General features: G+C 40.1%; 1 protein-coding gene and 1 non-coding gene across 2 annotated transcripts in view; one reads left to right on the top strand and one right to left on the bottom strand.

Moving 5' to 3' along the window:
- LOC113894310 overlaps positions 1-14,605 on the top strand; it is a 60,693-nt gene that overhangs the window by 31,870 nt on the left and 14,218 nt on the right. The window contains exons 8-9 of the mRNA XM_027544556.1: positions 2,330-2,465; positions 13,263-13,369. Of these exons, the coding sequence (XP_027400357.1) occupies positions 2,330-2,465; positions 13,263-13,369 (243 nt within the window). The remainder of the gene's footprint in view (positions 1-2,329; positions 2,466-13,262; positions 13,370-14,605) is intronic.
- On the bottom strand, positions 9,073-9,174 carry LOC113899441. Its single transcript, XR_003512912.1, has one exon. It is a non-coding gene; the product is annotated as a U6 spliceosomal RNA (small nuclear RNA).

The following is a 14,605-nucleotide window of genomic DNA, read 5'->3' as shown; positions in this document are numbered from 1 at the left end:
ATAAAAACACTGAGTCCTAACCACTAGAGTGCCAGGAAATTCCTTAAATAAGCCTTTAAAATCTCCCTTTTCATTTCTTCATTCCTTCTTTTTCTTTTGGTCAGGCGGCATGTGGGAATCTTAGTTTCCCCACCAGGATCCAACCCACACCCCCTGCATTGGAAGTGCAGAGTCTTAACCACCAGACCACCAGGAAAGTCCCTAAATGAGCCTTTATAATCCTTTGAATCGCCAACACAAGACGGTGTATAGATATATGTTATCTCTAAGTTCCATGCATTTTCTTCCTGACTTTGGAACAGGTCACTGGTGTTCAGTCAAGCCTCTCGTGAAGTAGTTGGCTGTGATTCCCAGGGTCAGTGCACACAAAGCATTTACCTACAAACTCTTGGAGGCCCCAGGGGAAGCGATCAGCTTCCTAACTGGAGATTTAGCTCTCTCATCTCACACTTATGAGTGGATAAACCAGCATTATATCCATAACTCTTTTCTCTTTCTCTATCTCCTTCCTGTTTTTTTTTTTTCCTTTGCCAAACTCCTAAACTTATAAATCAAATGTGAATATGATACTGTGAATCAACTGCACTCCAATAAAAATTAAATACCCCCCCAAAATGTGAATTTTGTGAAAGCTGTATAGAACGAGGGTGAACCAGGCTCCAGGACCACTGAACTCAGGCAGGATGGTTCTTTCTTCAAATTTGTCCTTCTAGAACTCAAAAAACATGATAATTTTGCAAGCTCTTTTAGAGGGCTGAATCCTTGTATTAAGTTGGTGCAAAAGTAATTGCAGTTTTGCATTATTGAAATTTGCCATTTCATATTGGAATACATTCTTAAATAAATGTGGTTATGTTCAGTTCAGTTCAGTTCAGTCACTCAGTCATGTCCGACTCTTTGTGACCCCATGAATTGCAGCATGCCAGGCCTCCCTGTCCATCACTAACTCCTGGAGTTCACTCAGACTCACGTCCATCAAGTCGGTGATGCCATCCAGCCATCTCATCCTCTGTCGTCCCCTTCTCCTCCTGCCCCCAATCCCTCCCAGCATCAGAGTCTTTTCCAATGAGTCAACTCTTTGCATGAGGTGGCCAAAGTACTGGAGTTTCAGCTTTAGCATCATTCCTTCCAAAGAACACCCAGGATTGATCTCCTTTAGAATGGACTGGTTGGATCTCCTTGCAGTCCTAGGGACTCTCAAGAGTCTTCTCCAACACCACAGTTCAAAAGCATCAATTCTTCAGCGCTCAGCTTTCTTCACAGTTAAATAAGTGTTATACATCATTTTAATGTGTATTTCTTTCTTTTTGTTTATTTGCCAATGACTTATTACTAGCTGTTCATTTTATATTTATTTTAGACTATGGAAATTATGTTAGACAAAAAGCAAATCTGAACAATTTTCTTATTCGAGTTCAAAATGAGTCATAAAGTAGCAGAGACAAGTCACAACATCAACAATGCATTTGGCTCAGGAACTGCTAACATACAGTATTCAAGAACTTCTGCAAAGGTGACGAGAGCCTTAAAGATGAGGAACATAGTGGCTGGCCGTTGGAAATTGACAGCGACCAACTGAGAGGACCATCGAAGCTGATCCTCTTACAACTACATGAGAAATTGTCAAAGAACTCAGCGTCACCCATTCTACAGTCATTCAGCATTTGAAGCAAATTTGAAAAGTGAAAAAGCTTATTAAGTTGATGCCTCATGAACTGACCACAAATCAAAAAGTCATCGTTTTGAAGAGTCATCACTTATTCTACACAATAATGAACCATTTCTCAATGGGATTGTGATGTGTGACAAAAAGTGGATTGTATACAACAATCAGCAATGACTACCTCAGTGGCTGGACCAAGAAGAAGCTCCAAAGCACTTGCCAAAATCAAACTTGCACCCCAAAAACAGTCATGGTCACTGTTTGGTGGTCTGCTGCCTGTCTGATCCACTGCTGCTGCTGCTAAGTCGCATCAGTCCTGTCCGACTTGGTGCGACCCCATAGATGGCAGCCCACCAGGCTCCCCCGTCCCTGGGATTCTCCAGGCAAGAACACTGGAGTGGGTTGCCATTTCCTTCTCCAATGCAGGAAAGTGAAAAGTGAAAGTGAAGTCGCTCAGTTGTGTCTGACTCTTAGCGACCTCATGGACTGCAGCCTACCAGGCTCCTCTGTTCATGGGATTTTCCAGGCAAGAGTACTAAAGTGAGGTGCCATTGCCTTCTCCGACACAAGTTAGATCAGTATAATCTTAAAAATTAAAATCAATTAAGGTGGTGAAATGGGAGAACTATTGTCTAAAAATAATCAAATACTCTGGTCTTTCTACAGGAATCAAGAAAAAAATTAAAGATTTGATTGAAACTGGTCCTTGGTTGGTGAAGTTGTATTTAGCAGATAATGGTATAGATGGAAAGGGAAAAGAAGGAGAAAATGACTTGTTGGAATTAACTCAAATATTAACATGGTGAGTAGAAAACTAAAATGGTTTATTTGTTCACCTTCCAAAATGAGGTGCTTGGGTTAAATCATGGGGACAATCATTTAATTGCAGCTTGTGAGTCGTGCCAAGTGAGATTTTCAGCTGAGAGGAAAGCAGTGATCCATCCTGTCATTGGTACCTGATCTGTGGGAAGGCCTGAAATCATGAAAATGGCATGGCAGATAGTTGTATGTTAGCCCACAAATGGGTCTTGAAGACCTCATTAGAAGCCCCATTTAAAAAAATTGACAACTAAGGCAAGGCAAGAGGTATGACTTCCAGATTTTTCTTCCCTATGGTCAGGATATAATGTAAATCTAAGCAATGTGACGTGAGGAAGAAAGGCAGCCTACTCAAGAGTGAACACTCCTTTGTGTTTGATTACAAAATTGTCCCAATCTCCTTAAAAGGAGAAAGAGCTATTCTTGGAAGCTTCTAGAAAACAGAATATTTCCTTGCCGCTTTTATCTTCCCACCCTTGATTGTCTCCCTGTCCACTCTCCTGAAAATGCATGCCCAGTAGGCCAAGCCATAAGTGAGCAGGGGTAGCCCTGTGAGAAAGCTTTCTGGATTGGCTCTTAGGACAATTGTCCATCTTAGGACATCAGTAGTTATAGCATCTTGGGGCAATCAAGGGCAATAGAGCATAGCCAAGATTTGGGGCTTGAGGGCTTGATTGAAGACTATTTTTAAAAAATAATTATTTGTATATTTATTTATTTTTGTCTGCAGTCGTTCTTCGTTGCTGTGCACAGGCTTCAATAGTTGTGATCTGCAGGCTCTGGAGCTCAGCCTCAGTGGTTGTGGTGCAGGGGTTTAGTTGCCCCATGGGATATTAGTTCCCAGACGAAGGATCCAACCCACATCCGCTGTGTTGGAAGGCTAATTCTTAACCACTGAATCACCAGGGAAGTCCCTATTTATAAAGTAATAAATTCCTTCTCTAATGTATTTCCTTATTCAGGAAGGATGAGATTTACAACTTGGATAACTTTGCTGGTATTTTTTATAGTAAATATATTAGTAAACTTAATTTTGTTAACCCATAGTACAACACTAGATTTACTATATTCTAATGTATTATCCTTTTAGTATATTGCTAACATTTTGTTAAGCATTTTTGCATTGGACTTCCCTGGTGGTCCAGTGGTTAAGAATCAGGAGACAACAGGTTCAATCCCTCATCTGGGAAGACTCCATGTACTATGGGGCAGCTAAGCCCATGTGCCATAACTACTGCGCCCACACTCTAGAGCATGTACTCCACAAAAAGAGAAGCCACCATGATGAGAAGCCCTTATGCTGCAGCAGAGACTAGCCCCTGCTCACCACAACTAGGAAAAAGCCCATGCACAGCAATGAAAATATTTTTTTAATTAAAAAAAGAAAATAACTTTTGTGTCTATGTTCATGAAGAATGTTAGTCTATACTTCTCTTGTAATGTCTTCAGCTGGTATTGGGGATCAGGGTAATTCTGGCCTCACAGAATGAGTTAGGAAGTGTTTCCTCCTCTTCTACTTAATGAAATAAGTCGTGTAGAATTCACATTATTTCATCTCTAAATATTTGCTAAAATTCAATGATGAAGATATCTGGACTTAGAGTTTTCTTTATGGAAAGATATTTAAACTACAACTTCAATTTTTTAATCGACAGATGGCTGTTCTGGCTTTTTTTTTTTTTGAGTAAAACTTTGTGTCTTTTCAAGAAATTTGTTCATGTCATTTAACTTTTCAAATGTATTGGTATCAAGTTATTCATATATTTTCTTATAATCTTTTTCATGTGGGATCTGTAGTGATATCGCTTCTTCCATGTTTGAAATTCTTGATTTGTTTTCTCCTTTCCAATTAATCTGATTGGAAATTTGTCAGTTTTATTGATCTTTACAAAAAAACAACTTCTGGCTTTTTCTAATGTTAATCTTTATTCAATTTCCTTGATCTATTCTTTTTTATCATTTCTTTTATCCTGCTTACCTTGGGTATAATATGCTCTCCTCTCTTTCTAGTTTATTAAGGTAGAGGTTTAAGTTATTGACTTTAAACCTTTTTAATTCAAATATAAATATTTATGTTAATGCTAAGTATACTCAATATGCCAGCAAATTTGGAAAACTCAGCAGTGGCCACAGGATTGGAAAAGGTCAGTTTTCATTCCAAACCCAAAGAAAGGCAAGCCAAAGAGTGCTCAAACTACTGCACAATTGCACTCATCTGCATGCTAGCAAAGTAATGCTCAAAATTCTCCAAGCCAGGCTTCAGCAATACGTGAACTGTAAACTTCCAGATGTTCAAGCTGGATTTAGAAAAGGCAGAGGAACCAGAGATCAAATTGCCAACATCTGCTGGATCATTGAAAAAGCAAGAAAGTTCTAGAAAAACATCTATTTCTGCTTTATTGACTATGCCAAAGCCTTTGACTGTGTGGATCACAATAAACTGTGGAAAATTCTTCAAGAGATGGAAATACCAGACCACCTGACCTGCCTCTTGAGAAATCTGTATGCAGGTCAGGAAGCAACAGTTACAACTAGATATGGAACAACAGATTGGTTCCAAATCGGGAAAGGAGTATGTCAAGGCTGTATATTGTCACCCTGCGTATTTAACTTATGTGCAGAGTACATCATGAGAAACACTGGGCTGGAAGAAGCACAAGCTGGAATCAAGATTGCCAGGAGAAATATCAGTAACCTCAGATACACAGATGACACCACCCTTATGGCAGAAAGTGAAGAAGAACTAAAGAGCCTCTTGATGAAAGTGAAAGAGAGTGAAAAAGTTGGCTTAAAGCTCAACATTCAGAAAACTAAGATCATGGCATCCAGTCCCATCACTTCATGGCAAATAGATGGGGAAACAGTGGAAACAGTGTCAGACTTTATTTTTTTGGGCTACAAAATCACTGCAGATAGTGACTGCAGCCATGAAATTAAAAGACACTTATTCCTTGGAAGGAAAGTTATGACCAACCTAGACAGCATATTAAAAAGCAAACATTACTTTGCCAACAATGGTCTATCTAGTCAAGGCTATGGTTTTTCCAGTAGTCATGTATGGATGTGAGAGTTGGACTATAAAGAAAGCTGAGCACCGAAAAATTGATGCTTTTGAACTGAGGTATTGGAGAAGACTCTTGAGAGTCCCTTGGACTGCAAGGAGATCCAACCAGTCCATCCTAAAGGAGACCAATCTTGGGTGTTCATTGGAAGAACTGATGTTGAAGCTGAAACTCCAATACTTTGGCCACCTGATGCGAAGAGCTGACTCATTTGAAAAGACCTTGATGCTGGGAAAGATTGAGGGCAGGAGGAGAAGGGGACGACGGAGGATGAGATGGTTGAATGGCATCACCAACTCAATCGACATGAGTTTGGGTAAACTCCGGGAGTTGGTGATGGACAGGGAGGTCTGGCGTGCTGCGATTCATGGGGTCACAAAGAGTCAGACATGACTGAGTGACTGAAATGAACTGAACTGAACTGATGTATTCTTTTGTTGCATCCTACAAATTTTGATATATTGTATCTTTATTGTTATTCAACTCAAGCTATTTTCTAATTGCCCTCTTGATTTCTTCTTTGACCTATGGATTATTAGAAGAGGGCTGTTTAGTTTTCACATATTTGTTAAATTTTCATTTTTTTTTTTTGGTTGATTTCTAAGTAAATTCTGCTGTGGGTGGAAAACATACCAGTTTTATGACCCAACTGATCAAAATTTATGATCAATTTTGGTAAATCTTCCATGTGCACTTGAAAAGAATGTGTATTCTGCTATTATTGGAGGAAAATATTCCATAAATGTCAGTTAGGTCAAGCTGGTCAGCAGTGTTGCTCAAGTGTTGTAACATCTGCTATATCTTTACAAATTTTCTGTTAACTTGCTCTATCAATTATTGAGATAGAGATAATTGTAATTTTAAAAGTATCAATATATCATCAAATTTGGAAAGCTCGGCACTGGCCACAGGACTGAAAAAGGTCAGTTTTCATTCCAATCCCAAAGAAGGACAATGTCAAAGAATGTTCATACTACCATACAATTGTGCTCATTTCATATGCTAGCAAGGTTATGCTCAAAATCCTTCAAGCTAGGCTTGAGCAGTGTGTGAACCAAGAACTTCCAGATGTACAAGCTGGGTTTCAAAGTGGCAGAGGAATCAGAGATCAAATTGCCAACATTCCTTGGATCATTAAGAAAGCAAGGAAGTTCCAGAAAAAAAACATCTACTTCTGCCTCAATTGACTGTGATAAGCCTTTGACTATGTGGATCACAACAAACTGGAGAATTCTTAAAGACATGGGAGTACCAGACCACCTTATCTGTCTTGTGAGAAACCTATATGTGGGTCAAGAAGGAACAGTTAGAACTGGACATGACGGAGAAGGCGATGGCACCCCACTCCAGTACTCTTGCCTGGAAAATCCCATGGACGGAGGAGCCTGGTAGGCTGCAGTCCACGGGGTCACTAAGAGTCGGACACAACTGAGCGACTTCCCTTTCACTTTTCACTTTCCTGCATTGGAGAAGGAAATGGCAACCCACTCCAGTGTTCTTGCCTGGAGAATCCCAGGGACGGTGGAGCCTGGTGGGCTGCCGTCTATGGGGTCACACAGAGTCGGACACGACTGAAGTGACTTAGTAGCAGCAGTGTTTATATGTTAATCTCAAACTCCTAATTTATCCCTTTCTCCACTTCCCTGTTTGGTAAACATAGGTTTATTTTCTATGTCTGTAAGTCTATTTCTGTTTTGTAAATAAATTTACTTGTATCATTTTTCTTAAAAAAAAAAAAAAGAACTGGACATGAAACAACTTACTGGTTTAAAATGGGAAAGGAGTACAACAAGGTTGTATAATGTCACCTTGTTCATTTAACTTATTTGCAGAGAACATCATGCAAAATACCAGGCTGGATGAATCACAAGGTGGAATCAAGATTACTGTAAGAAATATCAACAATCTTAGATATGCAGATGATACACTTTAATGGTAGAAAGTGAAGAGGAACTGAAGAGCCTCTTGATGAGGCTGAAAGAGGACAGTGAAAAAGATGGCTTGAAACTCAACATTAATAAAAGCTAAGATTTGGTCATCTGGTCCCATCACTTTATGGCAAACAGAAGGGAGAAAAGTGGAAACAGTGAGATTTTTTTCTCTTGGGCTCCAAAATCACTGCAGACAGTGACTACAGCCACAAAGTTAAAAGACACTTGTTCCTTGAAAGGAAAGCTGTGACAAACCTAGACAGCATATTAAAAAGCAGAGACATCACTTTGCCAACAAAGGTCCATATAGTTAAAGCCATGGTTTTTCCAGTAGTTATGTATGGATGTATGAGCTGGATCATAAAGAAGGCTGAGTGCCAAAGAATTAATGCTTTCGAATTGTGGTGCTGGAGGACTCTTAAGAGTCCCTTGGACTTCAAGGAGGTCAGACCAGTCAATCCTCTAGGAAATCAACCCTGAATATTCATTGGAAAGACTGATGCTGAAGTTCCAGTACTTTGGCCACCCGATACAAAGAGCTGATTCATTGGAAAAGCCCCTGATGCTGGGAAACATTGAAGGCAAAAGGAGACTAGAACAGCAGAGGATAAGATGGTTAGATAGCATCACTTACTCAATGAACATGAATTTGGGCAAACTCCAGGAGATAGCGGAGGACAGAGGAGCCTGGCATGCTGCAGTCTATGAGATTGCAAAGAGTCGGACATGACTTAGAGACTGAACAACAACAACAAATATCTCCTTGCAGTTTAATCAATTTTACTTCATGTATTTTGAAGCACTGTTATTAGCTGCATGAACTTTTAGGGTTCTTAAGTCTCTTGCAGAATTGACCCTTATTATCATTATGAAATCCCTAGTAATATTTTTCTCTTATCTCTGGTCTTATTCCCGTCTCTGAAATCTAACTTGACTAATATTAATATATCCACTCCAATCTTCTTTAGATTGATATTAGCATGATATATCTGAATCTGTCGTTTTACTTTTAGCCTATCTATATTTTTTTATCTAAATTCTTATAAACAGCAGATAGTTGAGATCTTATTTTTTTAAAAACCTATTTGGACAATCTTTGTCTTTTAACTGTTTTTTATCTAGACAGCTATATTTAATATGATTATCAATATGACTGGATTTTAACATACCATCATGTTATTTGTTTTCTTTGTCGTATGTGGTTTTTTTTTCTGTTCAATTTAAAGTATATTTCTGTTTTTGGATTGAATAATATTTATAATTCCATTTTTATCTCTTTTATTGTTCCATTAGCTATACTTTTTTTTTAGTGATTGCACACTATTCATTTTAGTTTATCACAATTTACCTTCAAATAATATACTATTTCACTTATAGTTTAAAAATCTTACATTTCCATTCCCTCTCATTCTTTGTTTTACTGTTATCATATATTTTACTGTTATAAATCCCCAAACATATTATCATTATACTTGTTTTAAGCAGTTAATATTTTCTTAAAAAGAAGGGTAAGTCTTTTATACCTATTCACACATTTACCATTTCTAGTCTTCTTCATTCCTTTGGATGTATCCAAATTTCTCTCTAGTATCATTTTCCCTTTTTTTAACATTTTATGTATTTGTGCCTCATCTTTGTTCAGGGGCCATGCTAATCTCTGTTGTTCCAATTTTAGTATATGTGTTGCCAAAGACAACACTAGTATCATTTTCCTTTGATCTGAAGGACTTTCTTTATAGATTTATTATAGTCCTGACCTACTTGTGATGACTTCTCTGAGTTTTAGTATGTGTGGTATGTTTGCCTTCATTTTTTAAGATTTTTTTCCTGGATATAGAATACTTGGCTGACAGTTAATACTTTCAAGATGTTGCTCCACTGTCTTCTGCTTACATTGTTTCTGAAAAGAAGTCTGCAGTTACTTTTATCTTTTTTCTTTTGAACATAATTTGTCTTTTTCTTTGGCTGCTTTTAAGACTTTCTCTTTACTGCTCTAGTGACCTACAACATAAACTCACAAAGACAGCTTAGCCCAAACTTAATATCCATGGCCTTTGTATCATTCATCTTCTCTGGGGTTTTTTAGTCTCACTCTATCTCATGGGTTATTTTCTGGTGTGACTTCTGAAATGAGCTGCATATTCACCTCAAGGATAGCTCCCCTCCATATTTCTACATCTGCAGGTCTAACACTCATTTTCCTTCTTCACCTCTATGAGTTCTGACAGGCTGATGCCCTGGAAGTAGAAGCACCATCTTCACAACCCTCCACCCGCACTCTGGCAAGTCCAGTTCTGGGCCAGCTGTAGACCAAGTTGGAGGATGAGCAAACAGGCTCCAGGAGCACTTTGGAGAACAGATTTATAGCTCCTCACCTTTTATCATTGAATGTCCTGAGGATTTACAAAGGAGGAGCTCAGTGGATGAATGAGGAGGCAAGGGACTTGTGAGGGTGCCTGCTAGCAAAATCAGCTCCATGGGTCTGCTTAATTAAATGTTTACTTGGGGTGGCTTATGCATATGCATTTATGTTGGGGTAAGATTTGGTGATGGAGATCGTGGGGCACTAACCAACTGCCTGCCTCCTGGCACTATGCACCCTTGGTAGCACCTGGGTCTAGCCTCACCTTCAGATTAGCTGATCCAGGGTCAAGAGATATGCCTTTTGTGTGTGATGAGTCTTTACCTAACTCTGCTGCTTAAGCCTACCCCAAAAGGCAGTATCAGAGGATTTGACTTCAAGGCAGAAACTCAAATGCTGGTTTGGGTGCAGGAACCCTGCTGGTTCCCCATCTCATGAACCACACCTCCCTCTGACCAGGATTCCTCTAACAGTGGTCTATAGGGCTGACAGAACAATATAATTACTTAACGCTGACTGTCAGATTTTACCTTCTTCTCTGACCACACTAAACGTGACAACAGGAACTGACTACAGAATTTGTAGGGACCCCGTGCAAATGGAAACTCATGGGCCCTTGTTCAAATATTATTAAGCATTTCAAGAGGATGACAGAGCACTTAACCAAGTGAGGAGCCCTTCTGAGCACAGGGTCCTGTGCAGCTGCTGGCCGTGTGTGACAGGGTTATAAATACAACTTAACAATGTGCACCAGGACCAGGAATTCCTTTTGCATCTTTTTGTTTTTTTTAGTTCTGACACTAAATACTTAGATCTCTTTGTTCTCTTTTTTAAACTGCAAATATTAAGAGCTACTGAAAATTAAAACATTTTCTTGGTATATTTGAATCATACTTCATGGTTATTATTTTTAATATTTAATCAAACTGTAAATATTAAGAACTAATGAAAATTCAAACATTTCCTTGGTATATTTGAATCATACTTCATGGTTATTTTCAGGCAAACTGCCTACGTTCACATCCCTGTGTCACAATTTAATCTCAGGCAAGTTAAATAACTTCTCTGTATTTCAGTCCCTCATTTGTAAAATCGGGGATAATAACAATCTCTAACTAAAGAGATTGTTGTAGGGTAAATGAGATCATATATGAGGTGCTAAATGTAGTGCCTAAGGCTCCAACTAGCACCTCTATATGAGTTAGAAAAAGTGCCCCTTTGGGTAGAGGAATTAAAAGGCACTTCCTCTCACCAGTGAGTCAGAAGAAGTTATCCCTTCCAGGTCTATGCTTCATGCCCAGGACTTGGCAAACAGACCTTGGCTGGCTTTCAGCCCCACTCATACCCTTGGAACGCCCCATTGTGCCAAGCACAGTACTTAAACATGTGGGTGGCCATGATCATATCTGATGCATAGTGAATGCTCCGTAAATCCAAAGCATAGTGGTTAAATCCATGGCATCCGGAATCAGACCTAGATATAGAATGGTTGAGTTGTAAAATTTGTCTTCAACACCCTCCATTCTCCTTTGGTGCTTCTCTTTCTCCGTTTCCTCCTTGAAGCATCCCAGCTCTCCCTCATCTTCTCTGAAGGAATTGGACACAGTCAGGCAGTTCAGGAAGCCAAAGCTTGTCAAGTCCTGATTAGGCAGACTGTTTCCTTGGGAGTGAGATCGAGAGGCAGAGTCTGGCAAGACCATTCAGTCCTGGCTTTGAATTCTGGCTCCTCAATCAATAGAAATTGTGGGTAGCAAGAGAATGGCCTTGTATTCACTACTGACCCTAACTGAAATTTCATATCCCCAGCACATGGTAAAGGCTTAAAATTGTTTTATTGATAGTTATGATAATTTCTTTCAGAGCACAGGCCATGGGTTGTTTTTATTTTATTTATTTACTTATTTATTTATGTTTGGCTGCCCTGGGTCTTCCTTCCTGCTTTCTCAGGTTACAGCAAGCGGGAACTACTCTCTGGTTGGAGCGTGCAGGCTTCTCCCCATGGTGGCTTCTGTTGTTGCAGAGCACAGGCTCAGTAGTTGTGGCACATGGGTTTAGTTGCTCCATGGTGTGTGGAATCTTCCTGGACCAGGGGTCAAACCTGTGTTCCCTGCGTTGGCAGCTGAAGGGGATTCCTATTCACCAGAATACCAGGGAAGTCCCAAGAACGTGTGTTAAATTGCTTTTAGTCCCTGCAATGTCAGGCACTTAATGTGCACTTAGTAACTATACACTCAGAATTAATAGCATCATTGGTATTGCATTTTGCAAATGCTTTCATAAAAATGGCTTCGTTCTATTTTTCCACAACCTTGTGAAATAGGCAAACTCACCCTTTTGAGGCCAAATTTACAGATGAGGAAGATAAGACCCAACATGGCTTGTGGCCTGCCCATGATCACAGAGTTGACAAAACATAAAAGCTGATCCAGAGCCTAGGACTTCAGAACCTAGGACCTCACCCAGATTCCATGCCCCTTACAATGCCAGAGACTCCCTAAGTCCATTTGGCAGGCCAAGGCCAGAAAATGAATGAAGTTTCAATGATCCTCAAAGAAACTAGAAAAATAAAGATAGGTAGAGTGTTCATTTTCCATAAAGCTAAACTTACTTCATTTAAAAAGCTAACCTTGGGGGCTTCCCTGGTGGTCCAGTGGTTAGGAATCCACCTTGCAATGCTGGGGATACAGGTTCAGCCCCTGGTGGGAGAGCTAAGATCCCACAGGCTACACAGCAGCTAAAGCCATGCGCTGCAGCTACTGAGCCATGTGCTCTGGAGCCCACGTTCCACAACCAGAGAGCCCACGCGCTGCAAGGACCGAACCCACGCACCACAACTAGGGCCTCTGTGCCTCAACGGAAGACCCTGCATGCCTCAACTAAGACCCAACGCAACCAAATCAATAAACGTTTTTTAAAACTCAATTTAAAAATCCTTTATTGTGAGACTGTACTCTTCCTAATTTTATATAAAAATATATGTTCTTCTATAGTGTTACTAGGTGAAAGTTATTAGACCTACCAAAAGTTGCCCAAGTGACGTTTGTCTGTCTCCCCACCCCCCAGTTATCTGACGTTTTACTGGTGTGTAAAATCTAAAAGACTGAGAAGCACTGTGCAATAACACGCCATATCTTTTGAATAAATAAATGCATGGAATATTTAAGGCAGCTAAAATCCTTATCGTACCAGCTTACTTAGGAGAGGCACCCAAACTAGAGAGATTAAACTGGGGGGGAAACTGTATTCAGGATGTCTTCAGTTTCAAATTGGGTCAGTGCCGCATCTTTGGGAGGGAGGGGAGGGGCGGTGGAGAGGACCTTAAAAAAAAAAGAAAAAAGAGCATACTCCAAAATAACTGGATTGCGTTTCTTTGCGTAACCATGCTTGGTACAACACCATTTTGTTTTGTCACTTTCTCTGGTCAGCCTGATCAAATACTCTGTCCACTTAAAGGAGATTGACCTTGGAAACAATGTCCTGGGAGAAAAGGCTGCTGTTGACCTACTTGAAGCACTGAGAGCCAGAAAGACAGGTAGGTGTTTTCAGTTTGTGTTCCCCTTCACCTGTCCACATCCACTCCTTCCCAAATGCTGCACTACTCACAACTTGCTCCACTTTTTCCACTGAACAACTGGCTGGAGCTAAGTGATGACCAGGATCACTGTCACAGGCTGGCCACCATTGTGTGGCCTGTGATTTGCATTAAGTTCTAGTGCTCTTAGGATGTGATATGTAGTCTTTGATCTAGGTGATAAATGTTGTTGAAATGAAATTTTTGCTGTTGCTCTTTCTTTTCTCCTGTGCTCTTGAAAAGTCAAAGTGTTAGTCACTCAGTCGTGTCTGACTCTTTGCGACCCCATGTACTGTAGCCCACCAGGCTTCTCTGTTCATGAATTCTCCAGACAAGAATACCAAAGAGGATCTTCCCCAGGGATCGAACCTGGGTCTCCCGCATTGCCGACAGATTCTTTACCAACTGAGTCATCAGGGAAGCCCTGAACTCTTATCCTCACCTATTCTCTAAGGACCTGTCTCCTGTTCTCTATTCTTTCTCCCAACCCGACCTGCAAAGATTTCTCCAGGTATCAACTGGAAAACTAAAGTAACAGCCCTCATAAGATTCTGATATGCTTCCTGGATCATCAAAGAATGGCTCAAGTGTGATAGGTACAGAGAGAGCATTAAGGGTATTTTTTTATCATGTAATCCTTTTGTAATCCAGAGCCAGACATTGTGGAGAGTGAAGTCAAGTAGGCCTTAGGAAGCATTGCTGTTGATAAAGCTAGTGGATGCAATGAAATTCCAGCAGAACTCTTCAAAACCCTAATGGATGATGTCATCAAGGTGTTGCATTCATTATGTTAGCAAATCTGGAAGACCCAGCATTGGCTACTGGGTCTGACCTGGAAAAGGACTGGAAAAGGTTAATCTTTATCCCAATTTCCCAAGAAGGGTAGTACTAACGAATGTTCTAACCATCAGACAATTGCACTCATCTCCCATGCTAGTAAGGTTGTGTTTAAAATCTTGCATGCTAGGCTTCAGCTTTATGCAAACCAAGAAATTCCAGATGTCCAAACAAGGTTTAGAAAAGGCAGAGGAACCAGAGATCAAATTGCCAACATTTGCTGGATCATAGAGAAAGAAAGCTAGGGAATTCCAGAAAAACATCTGCGTCTCTGTCATTGACTATGCCAAAGCCTTTAACTGTGTGGATCATAATAAACTGTGGAAAGCTCTATAAAAGATGGGAATATCAGACCACCTC

This window comes from Bos indicus x Bos taurus, chromosome 1 (assembly GCF_003369695.1).
Source record: "Bos indicus x Bos taurus breed Angus x Brahman F1 hybrid chromosome 1, Bos_hybrid_MaternalHap_v2.0, whole genome shotgun sequence".
In the NCBI taxonomy this organism is placed as follows: Eukaryota; Metazoa; Chordata; class Mammalia; order Artiodactyla; family Bovidae; genus Bos; species Bos indicus x Bos taurus.
This window is presented reverse-complemented; position numbering and strand designations above follow the sequence as displayed.